Source organism: Procambarus clarkii, chromosome 30, assembly GCF_040958095.1.
Source record: "Procambarus clarkii isolate CNS0578487 chromosome 30, FALCON_Pclarkii_2.0, whole genome shotgun sequence".
NCBI classification, from domain to species: domain Eukaryota; kingdom Metazoa; phylum Arthropoda; class Malacostraca; order Decapoda; family Cambaridae; genus Procambarus; species Procambarus clarkii.
The window spans coordinates 4,458,785-4,476,843 of record NC_091179.1 but is presented as its reverse complement, the minus strand read 5'-3'; the positions used below and the strand labels follow the sequence as shown (position 1 = coordinate 4,476,843).

At 39.5% G+C, this 18,059-nt stretch overlaps 1 protein-coding gene across 1 annotated transcript in view; it reads left to right on the top strand.

Annotated features, from left to right (window-relative positions):
• LOC138369834 (mucin-3B-like) overlaps positions 1-18,059 on the top strand; it is a 118,070-nt gene that overhangs the window by 43,643 nt on the left and 56,368 nt on the right. Inside the window, exon 7 of the mRNA XM_069333575.1 lies at positions 3,812-3,974. Within this exon, the coding sequence (XP_069189676.1) occupies positions 3,812-3,974 (163 nt within the window). The remainder of the gene's footprint in view (positions 1-3,811; positions 3,975-18,059) is intronic.

Here is an 18,059-nt window from a genome sequence, read left to right as displayed (position 1 = left end):
GCACTAATTTTCAATGTCAAGTGAACAAATTTGTAGTAGCTAGTGTACTAGTTGTGATAGCTTGTCTACTAGTTTGTGTTTGCTAGCCAACAAGTTTATAATGGATTCCCTATTAGTTTATGATGGTTCGTCTACTAGTTTGTGATGTCTTTTCGACTAGTGTGTAGTGGCTGCTTTACTAGTTTGTACTTGCTAGTGTATAATTTTGTAATGACCAAGTATTATGTGATGGATGGTCAATTATTTTATGGCTACTTCGTGCTTGTAGTTAGGTTTCTAGCTTGTAGTTGCTAGATGTGTAGTGGCTAGTCTGGTTGTTTGTTGCTGTTAGTTCACTCGTTTTGGGCAGCTATGCCATTAATTTGTGATTACTAGTCTACTAGATTGTTGTATATAGTCTACTAGTTTGTTGTAACTAGTCTACTGGTTTGTTGTATGTAATCTACTAGTTTCTTGTATGTAGTCTACTAGTTTGTTGTATCTAGTCTACTAGCTTGTTGTATCTAATCTTCAAGTTTATGAAAGTTAGTCTATTATTGTGTTGTAGTTAATCTATTAGTATACCTTGGTTTTTATACTAATTTATATTGATTAATCTACTAGTTTATGTTGGGGAGTTTATTATTTTGGTGTAGCTAATATATTAATTTGTGTTGGATAATATACTAATTTATTATGGCTAGTCTACTTGTTTGCAGTGGCTTGTCTGCTAATTTGTAATGACAATCCTACTAATTTTATGTACCTTGTTTAATAATTGGTGGATGCTAATCTACTAGCTAGTTGTAGCTATGCTATTAATTTGTGATAGCTAGTCAACCTGAAGGAACATAGATCAGATCTCAATAGGATTTAAAATGTTAATAAGAAATGTGTTTGAGACAATAATTTCTTCATGGTTTCAAATATTTGGGGTAGGGAGTTCACCTTCTTTTCTCCCTTTGTTAACTAGTTGTTTTAGTATGTCCTGAAGATCTGGTTTACCGCTATATACAGCACTCATATGCAAGTTTTATTTCCTAACAATGAAGTTAGTATTTCTGGAAAGGTCTGAGTGGCCAGAGATATGTGGATGCTTGAAGGAAGAGCAGAGAGCGTGTTTGATGGATAGTTGATTCCTTTCAGACATAAGGATGTGCCAAACACACGACGCAATTACGACGTTGCTACAACGTTCGTACGAGGTCTAACACCTTCTAACAATTGTAACAAGCAATATGAAAAGTTGTAACAACGTTCTAATACGTCACTAAAATTTTATAACAAAATGTTACAACTTTATTACAAGTTATGACAAGGGAATCAAAGGGACCATTACGTTGTGTATTTTGCAGGATAATATCGATCCCCCTTCGTTATAATTACTTACATGCGTCGGTGTGGAGATGAGGCCCGGTGGAAGATTGTAAGGAATGCGAGGATGGCCTCCTAGTATACGTTTCATGCACTTGGAGCCTCGAACCACCGACCCTAGTATACGTTTTTTAGCATTTCTTTTTTTAATCTCAGTTTAGCTAATCGTTGTCAGCCTGTTGTAGAAGCCATATTTTAAGTCCATACAAGCCTTAGTTTTTGCAGGCTAGTTTTTTACTATGAAATATGTAGTGTTCTAATTTTGATGACTTGTCTACTATTTTCTGGTAGCCGGACAATTAGTTTACTATGGCTTGTTTACATACTTTTTGTGGCTAATTAACTAAGTTGTGGTGACTACTAGTTTATGGTACCTAGTCTACTAATTGGTGGTGGTTAGAGTTGAGGTTTCTAAGCTTTTTTTGTTTGCGACAGGTATTTACAAAAATATTTTGGGTTTGTCTATTATATCTCCCCCGTGATAATTTATGTTCAATACCTCAGGATAATCATTGTAATAACCTAAAAACCTATAAAAATCTAATGAAATTAAAAGATTTCTTCTTAAATGGTTGCACATTTATAACAGGCAAAGTTTACCTAAAAATTACAGAACATTAATTACATATGAGAGTGACAATAACATCAAGTCCTGCAGGAAACTGACCTTGAAGAAAATGGCAACAAACGAGATGATTGTGAGGAAACTGACTCGTGGGATTTATTGAATTATTTACCATTTATTAATTTATATTAAATTATGTAGTGATTTATTTCTTACGTTAATTTATTATTTCGATAGTGGACTGTATGATGTTTAAAGTGGAATGTATGATTTTATTCCCACAACTCGTTTCCTAAACATTCTGGGGGCTTATTATCTATATATATAGTCCATTGTTCGAAATTATTGATTAGTAGACATTCACTACATATGTTAGTAATTAAAATAAAAATACAGAATATATGTATAGTTGTTATGGTCTAGACAACCAGGTATGAACACGGATAAATACGCCAATACTTCTCGTGGATGAGTCTGGCTTCAACACATATTACTCGTTGTACCAGGTAGGTAGTGCTAATTTTTCTTCCCCATCATGTTTCACCTGTCAAAGGGCACACACAATAAGGATCGCAATCTATATATGACAGCTGTATCAGGGAAAAGATTGTGTTAGTTTATTAGATTCGATTTAAGCAATGTTTACCCAGTTGGGTTGCTTGCCATGCATTCTCTTTGGTTTACCCTAATCTACCAAACATTGCTGGCCAGGAATGAATTAGATAACTGGTTTCGGATTCAGAGCACTTCCCTGATTGTAGACGAAGGTCGTGCTGATGATAGGAGCTCTTTACATCCCATAACATTACGTCTAGAAGAAATAATTATGGAGCTTATAGGTGTTCCAGCGAGACTTGAGTTTACATTAAATTAATAAGGCATCTGCCTCCTCCACTCACGCCACCGGTGTTCACACCAGATGTCATTTTATCAAGAGGTTGAAAGAGAGCTTATATTTAAACTATTTTAGTACTGATAATTAGGTTGGTTCAAGGGAAATGTTTTTATGATATTTACAGTCCAAAGACTGATGTATTAAGAAGAATTCCAAATATTATAATTGCTGAATTTAATGCCGACATATGGCAATGATATCCCCCATTTTCTTCCAAGGAAATTTCCACTGGAGCCACGTTTTCTTTGAGTTAATTTGTTAGTACAAAACCGCAGCAATATTATCTGCCTATTGTTAAATGTTAGTAAGTGGTTTGGGATTTTCCGACAATGATCGAGTACTTAAATTTTACATAAATTCATCATGAATTCATGATGGCTTCAGGGAAATATATACCTTCCTGAAAATGGAGCTTAGACTCGCAAGATTGACCTCAGGGGTCAACAGTCAATGCTTGGTGGCCAGAGACAAAAATGAGAAGGCTTGACAAGAGTACAAGCAGTCGAGTACTGATGTAACCACGATGGCACTCACATATGAAATGATGATGAGCAAAGTTATGGGCACTTGCTTTTAAGAGGAACATCCCCAGGTATTTGTTTGTTTTGATACTAAATTTTTTTGTATATCGATATGTTGAAGCACTGTTATTGTGTTTCATTTAGTAATAAAGATTTTTTTAAATCTACTAATTTATGTTAGTTGTTGGAATATAAAAACAACGACATTGTTGTTATATCTCAAATTTATTAAGTTATACTAAGTGCTTTTAGTAGTAAGAATATTTACCACCTCGTGGTATATTGTGGCAAGTTACTAGCTTGTGGTGTGAAATCCCTATTTGCTAGACAGTAATGTATGGCAGCTATATAACAGTTGTGGTATGTGAAAATCTCCGCCTTTATTGCCTCGTTGTCAAGTAACTAGTTTGTAACTTCGTGTAATAATGGCATGTGATATGCGATGTGACGAATAGAGGCTTTCATGTCATGTTTCAGGCAATATGTGACCTGACCACAGCAGCGGAGGGTTCTGCCGGGGGCTGGACCCTGATACTGCAGCACCACAGCCAGCTCCAGGACCTCTATCTCACTCCCCAGCAGTATATGGAGGTCGTCGGGACGCCCAGTGATAATATCTCTGACCCATCCTATTTTATAGGTCAGTTCCAGCCTCATGAGTTCACTATTGTAAGTTTTGGATCTCACTGTGTTTATTACACATCTGGGTACAGACCTGTTCTTGTTAGTAGGTTCAGAGCTTTTCCTTGCCATAGCTCATTTTAATTCTTGCTCTATTGGTTTTCTCTGGAACTCGAATAGCTAATCGGTTTACAATAAAATACTCAATCACTTCTGGTTGAACTGTGGCGAACAACAGTGGATCTATGTAATGCCGATATTTCTTGCTCAAGGCTCACACGAGCTCGAAAATAGCTCACGATGCGTGGAGAGAACGTGCTGCCACGCGCCCTGGGAATATCTATGCAGGAGGAGAGAGAGAAGAGATAAGGGGGCAAGGAGAGGAGAGAGAAGGGCGCAGGAAGGGGGTTCAATGATAAGGGAAGATTACACAGAAACATGGTATATTTAAGCATACCATGGAACACGGTATGCCTAAGCGAATGATGTAGCACAAAGCAGTAAATGTATGGAATTTAGTGCAGGAAATAGTTGGCCGTTTTCACGGGATGGGGGAAAACACCTACCAACTTATTTCCACAAACGTTTGTGCCTCGTAGGTCCAAATGTCTTCAGGCTTTAGTTAAAAATGTGTGGGGTCAAGGTGACCCCAGAAGGCGTCACCTTGTTTCCTTAGAAGGATGGTAAGCAAGTGGTGTGGGACTACACATGCGCTTCTACATCGGCCAGTACCTACCTCCACCACAGCACACGCGAAGAGGGCGGCCCTGCCACTCTCAGGTAAATGCAGAAAGCCATGAAATGCAGAGGCCTGGCACACTGCTACAGATTTGTTCAGATAGGCTCGGAGATTACTACCCCCCCCCCCCCAAGGTTCGTGGGGAAAATATGCATTAAATGTTCCTGAAGGAATTGGGTGACAAATTGATCGGCGCTACAAAAGACCAGATAGAGAAAAGTTTCTTGTTCCAGCGACTCAGTATCGCACTTCAGAGGGTAAATTCCTGTTGCATCTTGGGCAGTCCAATTTCGGAGTAATTCGAAGAAGTATTTGACTTGCAACAATGATCGAATCTATCCGTGACATTTATTAATGTTTCCCATTGGCATGTTTTTTTTTTCATTTTACTTGTATTGGTTGTATAGTGCATGTGTTAAGGCTACGTTTTGTAATCATATAATCTTGAACAATAAATTTCGCTATATATATAAATATATAAGGTTTGGTAGAAGACAATATGTGCCTTTTTTTTGCAAGGATATTCTTGCGTGGGCCCTAAGCCTCTGGCTGGCCCACTAAGTGTTGCTTGTTTTCGGTTTTACTTGGACGGAGTATGAGTAATTATGACTCGTATGGTCGCTTCAGTAAGATTTTGTCTCCCGTGTTTAACAACTTTTTCTGCTCTGTTGAATCTAAGTTAAAATCTTAATGGGTTTGTAACTGTGCACTGTTAGATAATGTTCCAGTGGTCTGTCGGGCATTCCTTCACAGTGTTCACATTTCCTCTTATCTTCGGGAACCTGTAAACCTATTTCCCATGCACATGGGTATCCAAGCCTGATGCGATGTAAGTGTACTTCTGTTGTGCTACTGCTCCCTTTCATCAAACTAGGTGGTTCGTAGTTGATTGAATTTCTGTACCAACCTGCAGATCCTGATGTTGCAACTGCTGTGATGTGGTCACTGAACATCTTTGCATTGCTCTGTTTCTAATTACTTTCTTAATCTGTGATAGACTCTGTGGTATGTAAATGTCTACATTTCTTCTCTTAGTTGCAAGTTTTGCAGCTTCGTCTGCAATGTCATTTCCTATTATTCCCACAAGACCTGGCACCCAGTTGATAAGTACCCGTCGGCCTTGTCGTTTGAGTGTTTGCACTAATGATATGACCTTTGTATAAGAACATAAGAACAAGGTAACTGCAGAAGGCCTATTGGCCCATACGAGGCAACTCCTATTTATAACCACCCAACCCCACTCATATACATGTCCAACCCATTTTTGAAAAAACAAAACAAATGAAGCCGGCATACACATTACACATCTACTGGACCAGCTTCCAGAAATACAAATCCTAAACAAGAATGAACCTACCCACATCCAAGGAGGCAGATTAGACCTAACCTTCGTTTCAGCCTCTCTAAGAGATGCAGCAACATGGTCAGTTGAGCCCACACTCACAAGCGACCACTTTGGGGTCCAAATTGATCTTCAGTTAGACCTACCCACCCCACCTCCGCCTCCATCTGAAGCCTGGAACTTTGCTTTAGCAAACTGGGACCGATTTCAAAACCTCATTTCAGAGTGACAAAGAAACTATGATCTTCCCGAAGACATTAATCAGGCAGAACAAGAATTTGTCAAAGCGATTCAAAGTGCAGCCAACCACTCAATCCCACTGAAAAAACAGTCCACCGGACACCATAAAGATCATTGGTACTTTTGCGAACGTGTCAAAGAACTCAACCATAGACTCAATAGAACAAGAAAGCTATACAAAAAGCAGCCAAGTGACCGCAACAGGATCTTACTTTGTGAGGTCAAGGAACATGTACATCGAGAGACCAGACAAATAAAAGAACAAAAGTGGCTAGAATGGTGTTCACACCTGAATGAACACACCTCTCTCGGGGAGATGTGGCAGCAAATTCACCGGGCCAAAGGGAATAAAACACCTAAAGCTCCACACCCCAAAGATCCTCAACAGGAAGCCGAAGTACTGGCAACCAGGTTTGCAGAGAGAGCAGCCAGCAATCAACTTCCACCAGATGTATTAGCAGTACAGACCGGACTAGAGGAAGAAAGGTAGCACAGAATCCTTACAGCATGTGAAGAAGTCTCTGACACTAATGCCCCCTTCACACTGGATGAGCTCAATCGAGCTAAGAAAAACTCCAAGGATACATCCCCTGGAGCCGACAAAATAACCTATAAAATTATTAGAAACCTCGGCCCAGAGGGAGACGCTGCATACCTAAGGTTAATTAATTTAGCCTGGACTTCTCAAACTAGACCTTCTGCTTGGAATAGAGCAGACATAGTGCCGATCCCAAAACCCAAAGATCCAGCTAATCCCAGGCCCATCTCTCTCCAAAGCTGTGCAGCCAAGACGGCTGACAGAATGGCACTCAACAGACTGGAGTGGAAAATGCCTAAACTGCACCATGATATGTATGCCTATAGAAGAGGGGTTGGCACAGTGGAATGTATTACAACTCTGTTAGCCCACTTGAATGACAGACCAGGAATGCTGATATTCCTGGACCTCGAAAAAGCCTTTGAACTGGCTAGCGCCCCAGCTATTCTCTGCTGCCTCATTGACAAAGAGGTCAGAGGCAACCTGCTCTCCTGGACCAAAAACTGTCTCATAAACAGAGAAGCAAGAGTAAAACTTCATGGCACAGTCTCTGAGTACAAAAGACATGAAAATGGTACACCGCAAGGAGGTATTCTTAGCCCTCTTCTCTTCAACTGTTTAATGGAAAGAATAATGAGGTTGAAACTCCCACATCACTGCAGGCTGCTAAACTACGCGGACGACTTTGTCATCATCATAAAAGGAAGGGATGCGGCGCGCCTTGCACCGAAATGCTTAGACTGCATCAGTAAAGAGGCAAAACAGATTGGGATCAAACTCAACCCCTCAAAGTCAAAGGCCATGCCCATAAAAATAGCGAAGCCCAACATCCAACTCACAGTACAGGGTCAACCAATAGAATGGGTCGACACCTATCAGTATCTAGGAATCATCCTGGACACACACATGAATTTTAATGCTGAGGTAACATACTTGAGAGAGCGAACTGCGGCCCGGACGGCAATCCTCAGGTCGCTAACCTCCCTTTCTGGAGGAGCCAATCTGCAAGTCCTTCGCACATACTATGTACAGGCAGTCAGATCAGTGATCGATTATGCCGCACCTGCACTCACAAATCTATCACACCAACAGTGGAAAAAGCTTGAAGTTGCCCAAAACAATGCTATGAGAGCTGCACTGGGAGCCCCCATGTGGACCAGGCTTGAAACTCTTAGACTGGAGACGGGTTTGCCCTCTCTACAAGAAAGAATATCACAAAGGACAGCTACAATTATCAGTAAGATAATTATTTCTTCTGATCCAATCCCAGTACGGCAAGCTTTGGTGGTTGGACTAGGCCAAAACAATGGAAACTCTTGGGTTGCAAGAGCAGGAAAAGTCCTAAACAGACTACATTTAAAAAACATGATTCTTGATAGAGAGGGTGATCATCCACACCCAAATTACACTCCTTCCGCGCCGTGGGAAGAGCCTACTTTCAAAATAGTAATAGAAAGTCTCCCAATGAAAAAGGCTGCCTATGAACCGACAATCCTAAGGCGCATAATAGAAGAGCAAATGTATAGCATAGCAGTAGCAGGAGCCACCCACATCTTCACAGACGGATCGGTGGACACAGAAAATGAGAGTGATGGCGCTGCTCTTTGCACGACCAGCGTTCAGGCATATTGGAGACTGGGAGGACTAGTATCATCAACCCAAACTGAGCTGTTCGCCATACAACAGGCATTCGCATATGTGATTGCACAAAACACTCAAAATGCAATCATACACACAGACTCAAAAGCTGCACTTCAAATACTAGGACAAAAACAGTGGAAAGATAATGTGGAAATAATTACCACCATTTTGTATCAAGGAGCAGTCGCTAAAGGCAAAGGCCTCAACATAACTTTAAACTGGATCCCATCCCATATTGGAATCCCATTAAATGAAAAAGCTGATGAAATTGCTAAATTGGCAACTCGTCATCCAGTGATACATAAAACAATTCAACCCAGCCTAGAGAACATAAAAAACATCATCACCAAAAAACTCTCACATCTCAACAAAGCCTACCTGCACCAGAGAATAGCTGAAGGTTCGCCATCTGCAACATGGTATCTTCAGGCAACCAAATTAGAAAGGTTAAATATCCCAAAAGGAATCCACAGGGAAATAGCAGTTAGGCTATATAGACTACGTCTAGGTTACAGATGCAACTGGGAGATTGGTGAACCCCGACAGAGAGAGTGCATCTTCTGCCAAACTGTCACAGAAAAGCCATTACTTCACTATCTTCTGGAATGTGAAGCAACCAATGACCTTAGAAGAGCTTTAAGAGTTCCTGAATCATGCAGTGGCCACCCTGAAGCCATCAACACAGCCACTCTCCTGGTCAACAAAGGTGTCCAGCAGCTGGACACCCTTATAAAGACTGTGAAGCAGTATCCTCCCCCACGATAACAGCTTGATGGTTAAATGCAACCTCAGAACACTGGGAAAAAAAAATTGTACCACTTACGGGCTATTCATGCCCGTGCCACCTCTTGGGTGGCTTAATCTTTATCAATCAATCAATAATTTTTGAAACAATCGAGGGACCCCACCTCCATCACGTCACATGGTAATTGGTTCCACAAATCAACAACCCTGTTACCGAACCAGTATTTACCCAAGTCTTTTCTAAATCTAAATTTATCCAATCTATATCCATAGTTTCGAATTCTGTCTTGTTTTGGTACTTTTAATACCCTATTAATATCCTCGTTGGAATGCCCATTCATCCACTTGAAAACCTCTATCATGTCACCCCTAACTCTTCGCCTTTCCAGTGAATGCAATTTAAGCTTTCTAAAACTCTCTTTATGTGACAGGTTTCAAATTTGGGAAATTAGCTTGGCCATCCTACGCTGGACACGTTCAAGTGAATTTATATCCATTCTATATTCTATGGTTATGCAGTTTAGTTTTGGTACGGTGACTAAAACTAAACTCGGTCAGGTCGGTCAGGTGAAGTCACAGTGAGAGGTTGTGTTAACCGGAGCTCCTGAGTGTTGTTATATTATCATAGCAATATGGAAGTTGTAGTGAAGGACCTGGTGACTCTAGTGGGAGCCCTGAGGACAGAGTTGGACTCTCTGCGGGAGGAGGTGCGTCAGCTTAAAAAACAACGAGAAGTAACGAAGGAGGAGACCAGCAGTAAAGGGACCTCGTCTTGGAGAGTTGCGAAAGACAGGGGCCTTAAGAAGACTTTGATAAAGCCGCCTTCAAACGCCATAGCAACTTCAAATTCATTTGACGTTTTGGAGGACGAGTGCTGTGGAGAGACTGTGGATCGCGCAAAAGGGAAAGCAACGAAGAGAAAGGAAGCGCAGGCCCCTCAGAAAGTAAAGGAAGTACCTAAGCAAACATTAGTTGTGGGAGATTCCCAGATAAGGTATTTGGATAGAACGTTTTGTGCTAGAGATAGGGGGAACAGGTTAAGGGTTTGCTATCCCGGAGCTGGCATTGGTGATATTATAAACAACATGAATGATATTATGGCTGGTAATGGGAACAATCCCATTATTTGCATTAGCGTGGGAGGAAATGATGTTGGTCGAGTCAGGAGTGAGGAACTGATTCAGAGGTATAAAACAGCCATAGAGTTAGTTAGGAGCAAGGGAGGAATCCCGATCATATGTGGCATTCTTCCGAGAAAGGGAGTGGGAAATGAATGGATATCGAGGGCACTTGGTGTCAATTGCCGGCTGGAAAGATATTGCAAATCAAATGCAATATCTTTCATAGACAACTGGGAACACTTCTATGGAAGAAATGAAATGTATGCTCGTGATGGGGTGCATCTATCGAGAGCTGGGGTTGTTGCTGTTGCGAACTCGCTAGAAGAAGTGGTTAGAGGTGTTTGTTTGGGTTTAAACTGTTAGTAGATAGAGGTATGGGAATTGATTTGGAGGAAGGAGGTAATAAAAGTATGTGTTTGTGGGAGAAAGGAATTGGCAAAATGATCAGGGAAAGAGAAGGTCCGCAAAATAACAATTCACTTAGGGTATATTACACTAACAGTAGAAGTCTAAGAAATAAAATTAACGAATTAAATGCTCTTGTCTGCACAGAAAAAATAGATATTATTGCACTTACCGAAACGTGGATGAATGTAGAAAATAGAGAACTATTAGCTGAATATCAAATATATGGATTTAAACTATTTCACACAGATAGATATATTAGACGAGGAGGTGGAGTAGCCATATATGTTAGGGACAATTTGAAATGTAGTCTCAAAGAGGGAATCAAAACAGAGCCACACACAGAAACTATTTGGATTGAATTAAACGAAAAAGCTAATAATATTATAATAGGAGTAATATATAGGCCACCAAATTTAGACAGAATGGAAGCAAAGCATCTATGGGATGAAATATCTAGAGCATCTAGATCTAACAGTATTTATGTCATGGGTGACTTTAATTTTAGCGGAATAAACTGGTTGAACAAAACAGGGAATAGTGAAGCAGAAGATTTTCTAGAATTAATTGACGATTGCTTTCTTACGCAACACATTAAGGAACCAACACGGGAAAATAATATTTTAGATTTAGTGTTAACTAACAGGGAAACGCAAATTAATGACATCGAAATAGGGAGTGAGCTAGGGAGCAGTGATCACAAAGAAATCAGATTTAGCATAGAATGGAATAGACCAGTAGGAGAAAATTCTGTTAAAGTGCCAGATTTTCGAAAAGCTGATTTTAATAGCCTAAGAAATTTTTTGGGTCAAATTGATTGGAAAGGCTTGGGTATGGGGTGTGGGCCGGTCTTGGAGCGAGACATGAACCCAGCGATAGGTGACTTAAATGGGGATTTTGATGTGGATTCAATATATAACTTATTTAAGAATATTCTAAACAAAGCACAGGAACGTAGTATACCATACAAATTGAATAGATCGTATACTAATGACCCAAAGTGGATAACAAAGAATTTGAAGAACCTTATAGGTAAAAAGAGAGCTTGGTACAAAAGGATTAAAAATGGGGAGGTCACTTTAGAACAGGAATTCGTACAACTGGTTAGAAATGTTAAAAAAGAGATAAGGAAAGCAAAAAGAAACTATGAAGTTCGCATAGCAGGGCAAGCAAAGACAAATCCTAAAGGGTTTTTTCAGTTATATCGTACTAAGACTAGGGAAAGGATAGGTCCATTAAAAACTGAGACAGGTCAAATAACAGATAGTGATGAAGAGATGAGTAGTATTTTTAATAAATATTTTGTATCTGTATTTACTAAAGAGGAACTTAACAATATGCCTTCAGCCGAACAAGTCTATGTGGGTGGGGACGAGGACAGGTTGACGAGTTTAGCAGTTACCAGGGAGGATGTTCTTAAACAAATAGTAAAACTCAAACCAAACAAATCCCCAGGGCCGGATGAAGTGTTTGCTAGGGTGCTTAAAGAATGCAAAGAGGAGCTTTGTGACCCACTGTCAACCATATTTAATAAATCAATAGAGTCAGGCAGAGTGCCAGAGTTTTGGAAAGTTGCTAATGTGATACCAGTTTTTAAGAAAGGAGATAGATCACTTGCGTCTAACTATCGACCAATTAGCCTAACGTCTATTGTGGGAAAGTTACTCGAATCTATAATAGCAAATAAAATTCGTCTTCATCTTGAAAAACATAAATTAATAATTGAGTCGCAACATGGTTTTATAAATGGCCGTTCATGTTTAACAAATTTGTTATCTTTTTATTCTAGCATTGTTGAGGCAGTTGATAGTGGTAAGGATTGCGATGTTGTATACCTTGACTTTAGCAAAGCTTTTGATACAGTGCCACATGAAAGACTGATTAAAAAAATAGTCTCATGGTATTGGGGGTGCTATATTAAGCTGGATTAGGGCATGGCTATACCAAAGGAAACAGAGAGCTAGTATAAATGGAATCAAGTCAGAGTGGGAAAATGTTGTAAGTGGAGTGCCTCAAGGCTCTGTCCTGGGACCTCTGTTGTTTATAATATATATAAATGATTTAGATTCAGGTTTGAGTAGCAACATTTGCAAATTTGCCGATGATACGAAAATCGGTAGGGAAATTAATTCGGAGGAGGACTCACTATCACTTCAAGTTGATCTAGATAGGGTTTTGAAATGGTCAAAGGATTGGCAGATGCAGTTTAATGCTGATAAGTGTAAAGTTCTGAGGTTAGGTAATGATGATAGAGTTACAAGATACGAGCTAGATGGTGTTGTGATTGCGAAGTCGGATTGCGAAAGGGATCTGGGAGTTATGATTAGTAAGAATTTAAAACAAAAGGATCAATGCATAAATGTTCGTAATAAGGCAAATCGGACACTTGGATTTATTAATCGCAGCGTTAGTAACAAGACACCTGGTGTGGTTCTCAAGCTATATCTTGCTCTAGTTAGGCCCCATTTAGATTATGCAGTTCAGTTTTGGTCGCCATATTATAGAATGGATATAAATTCACTTGAACGTGTCCAGCGTAGGATGACTAAGTTAATTCCCCAAATTAGAAATCTTTCATATGAAGAAAGATTAACAAAGCTTAAGTTGCATTCACTGGAAAGGCGAAGAGTTAGGGGTGACATGATAGAGGTTTACAAGTGGATGAATGGACATAACCGGGGGGATATTAATAGGGTATTAAAAGTATCAACACAGGACAGAACACGAAACAATGGATATAAATTGGATAAGTTTAGATTTAGGAAAGACTTGGGTAAATACTGGTTCAGTAACAGGGTTGTTGATTTGTGGAACCAATTGCCGCGTAACATTGTGGAGGTGGGGTCCCTCGATTGTTTCAAGCACGGGTTGGACAAGTATATGAGTGGGATTGGGTGGTTATAGAATAGGAGCTGCCTCGTATGGGCCAATAGGCCTTCTGCAGTTACCTTTGTTCTTATGTTCTTATGTAAACTGCATAACCTTAATGGGGCCTAACCAGAGCAAGATATAGCTGAAGAATAACACCAGGTGTCTTGTTACTAATGCTTCGATTAATAAATTAGAACAAAGGTAACTGCAGAAGGCCTATTGGCCCATACAATTCCAGTGTCCTATTTGTCTTATTATGAACATTCATCCATTGCTCTTTTGGTTTCAATTTCTTAATAATCGTAATTCCCAGATACCTTTTGCAATCCGACTTCGCAGTCTCAACACCATTTAGCTCCTTTTTTGTAACTATTTTCATTACCTAGCTTCAAAACTTTACATTTATCAGCATTCTGGCAATTTTTTTTTTTACCTTTTTAAAACCCTATTTAGATCAGGTTGAAGTGACATTGAGTCTTCTTCCGAGTATATTTCCCTACCGATTTTTGTATCATCGGCAAATTTGCAAATGTTGCTACTCAAACTTGAGTCTAAATCATTTATATATATTATAAACAACATAGGTCCCAGGATAGAGCTTTGAGGCACTCCACTTACTACGTTTAAGAACATAAGAACAAAGGCAACTGCAGAAGGCCTATTGGCCCATACGAGGCAGCTCCTATTTATAACCACCCAATCCCACTCATATACTTGTCCAACCCGCGCTTGAAACAATCGAGGGACCCCACCTCCAGCACGTTACGCGGTAATTGGTTCCACAAATCAACAACCCTGTTACTGAACCAGTATTTACCCAAGTCTTTCCTAAATCTAAACGTATCCAATTTATACCCATTGTTTCGTGTTCTGTCTTGTGTTGATACTTTTAATACCCTATTAATATCCCCTTTGTTATGTCCATTCACCCACTTGTAAACCTCTATCATGTCACCCCTAACTCTTCGCCTTTCCAGTGAATGCAACTTAAGCTTTGTTAATCTTTCTTCATATGAAAGATTACTAATTTGGGGAATTAACTTAGTCATCCTACGCTGGACACGTTCAAGTGAATTTATATCCATTCTATAATATGGCGACCAAAACTGAACTGCATAATTTAAATGGGGCCTAACTAGAGCAAGATATAGCTTGAGAACCACACCAGGTGTCTTGTTACTAATGCTGCGATTAATAAATCCAAGTGTCCGATTTGCCTTATTACGAACATTTATGCATTGATCCTTTTGCTTTAAATTCTTACTAATCATAACTCCCAGATCCCTTTCGCAATCCGACTTCGCAATCTCAACACCATCTAGCTCGTATCTTGTAACTCTATCATCATTACCTAACCTCAGAACTTTACATTTATCCGCATTAAACTGCATCTGCCAATCCTTTGCCCATTTCAAAACCCTATCTAGATCAACTTGAAGTGATAGTGAGTCGTCCTCCGAATTTATTTCCCTACCGATTTTCGTATCATCGGCAAATTTGCAAATGTTGCTACTCAAACCTGAATCTAAATCATTTATATATATTATAAACAACAGAGGTCCCAGGACAGAGCCTTGAGGCACTCCACTTACAACATTTCCCCACTCTGACTTGATTCCATTTATACTAACTCTCTGTTTCCTTTGGTATAGCCATGCCCTAATCCAGCTTAATATAGCACCCCCAATACCATGAGACTATCTTTTTAATCAGTCTTTCATGTGACACTGTATCAAAAGCTTTGCTAAAGTCAAGGTACACAACATCACAATCCTTACCACTATCAACTGCCTCAACTATGCTAGAATAAAAAGATAACAAATTTGTTAAACATGAACAGCCATTTATAAAACCATGTTGCGACTCAATTATTAATTTATGTTTTTCAAGATGAAGACGAATTTTATTTGCTATTATAGATTCGAGTAACTTTCCCACAATAGACGTTAGGCTAATTGGTCGATAGTTAGACGCAAGTGATCTATCTCCTTTCTTAAAAACTGGTATCACATTAGCAACTTTCCAAAACTCTGGCACTCTGCCTGACTCTATTGATTTATTAAATATGGTTGACAGCGGGTCACAAAGCTCCTCTTTGCATTCTTTAAGCACCCTGGCAAACACTACATCCGGCCCTGGGGATTTGTTTGGTTTGAGTTTTACTATTTGTTTAAGAACATCCTCCCTGGTAACTGCTAAACTCGTCAACCTGTCCTCGTCCCCACCCACATAGACTTGTTCGGCTGAAGGCATATTGTTAAGTTCCTCTTTAGTAAATACAGATACAAAATATTTATTAAAAATACTACTCATCTCTTCATCACTATCTGTTATTTGACCTGTCTCAGTTTTTAATGGACCTATCCTTTCCCTAGTCTTAGTACGATATAACTGAAAAAACCCTTTAGGATTTGTCTTTGCTTGCCCTGCTATGCGAACTTCATAGTTTCTTTTTGCTTTCCTTATCTCTTTTTTAACATTTCTAACCAGTTGTACGAATTCCTGTTCTAAAGTGACTTCCCCATTTTTAATCCTTTTGTACCAAGCTCTCTTTTTACCTATAAGGTTCTTCAAATTCTTTGTTATCCACTTTGGGTCATTAGTATTCGATCTATTCAATTTGTATGGTATACTACGTTCCTGTGCTTTGTTTAGAATATTCTTAAATAAGTTATATATTGAATCCACATCGAAATCCCCATTTAAGTCACCTATCGCTGGGTTTATGTCTCGCTCCAAGACCGGCCCACACCCCATACCCAAGACTTTCCATTCAATTTGACCCAAAAAATTTCTTAGGCTATTAAAATCAGCTTTTCGAAAATCTGGCACTTTAACAGAATTTTCTCCTACAGGTCTATTCCATTCTATGCTAAATCTGATTTCTTTGTGATCATTGTTCCCTAGCTCACTCCCTATTTCGATGTCATTAATTTGTGTTTCCCTGTTAGTTAACACTAAATCTAAAATATTATTTTCCCGTGTTGGTTCCTTATTGTGTTGCGTAAGAAAGCAATCGTCAATTAATTCTAGAAAATCTTCTGCTTCACTATTCCCTGTTTTGTTCAACCAGTTTATTCCGCTAAAATTAAAGTCACCCATGACATAAATACTGTTAGATCTAGATGCTCTAGATATTTCATCCCATAGGTGCTTTGCTTCCATTCTGTCTAAATTTGGTGGCCTATATATAACTCCTATTATAATATTATTAGCTTTTTCGTTTAATTCTATCCAAATAGTTTCTGTGTGTGGCTCAGTTTTGATTCCCTCTTTGAGACTACATTTCAAATTGTCCCTAACATATATGGCTACTCCACCTCCTCGTCTAATATATCTATCTGTGTGAAATAGTTTAAATCCATTTATTTGATATTCAGCTAATAGTTCTCTATTTTCTACATTCATCCACGTTTCGGTAAGTGCAATTATATCTATTTTTCTGTGCAGACAAGAGCATTTAATTCGTTAATTTTATTTCTTAGACTTCTACTGTTAGTGTAATATACCCTAAGTGAATTGTTATTTTGACGCCCTTCTCTTTCCCTGATCATTTTGCCAATTCCTTTCTCCCACAAACACATACTTTTATTACCTCCTTCCTCCAAATCAATTCCCATACCTCTATCTACTAACAGTTTAAACCCAAACAAACACCTCTAACCACTTCTTCAAACGAGTTCGAAACAGCAACAACCCCAGCTCTCGATAGATGCACCCCATCACGAGCATACATTTCATTTCTTCCATAGAAGTGTTCCCAGTTGTCTATGAAAGATATTGCATTTGATTTGCAATATCTTTCCAGCCGGCAATTGACACCAAGTGCCCTCGATATCCATTCATTTCCCACTCCCTTTCTTGGAAGAATGCCACATATGATCGGGATTCCTCCCTTGCTCCTAACTAATTCTATGTCTGTTTTATACCTCTGAATCAGTTCCTCACTCCTAACTCGACCAACATCATTTCCTCCCACGCTAATGCAAATAATGGGATTGTTCCCATTTCCAGCCATAATATCATTCATGTTGTTTATAATATCACCAATGCCAGCTCCGGGATAGCAAACCCTTAACCTGTTCCCCCTATCTCTAGCACAAAACGTTCTATCCAAATACCTTATCTGGGAATCTCCCACAACTAAGGTTTGCTTAGGTACTTCCTTTACTCTCTGAGGGGCCTGCGCTTCCTTGCTCTTCGTTGCTTTTCCTTTTGCGCGATCCGCATTCTCACCACAGCACTCGTCCTCCAAAACGTCAAATGAATTAGAAGTTGCTATGGCGTTTGAAGGCGGCTTTATCAAAGTCTTCTTAAGGCCCCTGTCTTTCACAACTCTCCAAGAGGAGGTCCCTTTACTACTGGTCTCCTCCTTCGTTACTTCTCGTTGTTCTTTCAGCTGACGCACCTCCTCCCGCAGAGTCCAACTCTGTCCTCAGGGCTCCCACTAGAGTCACCAGGTC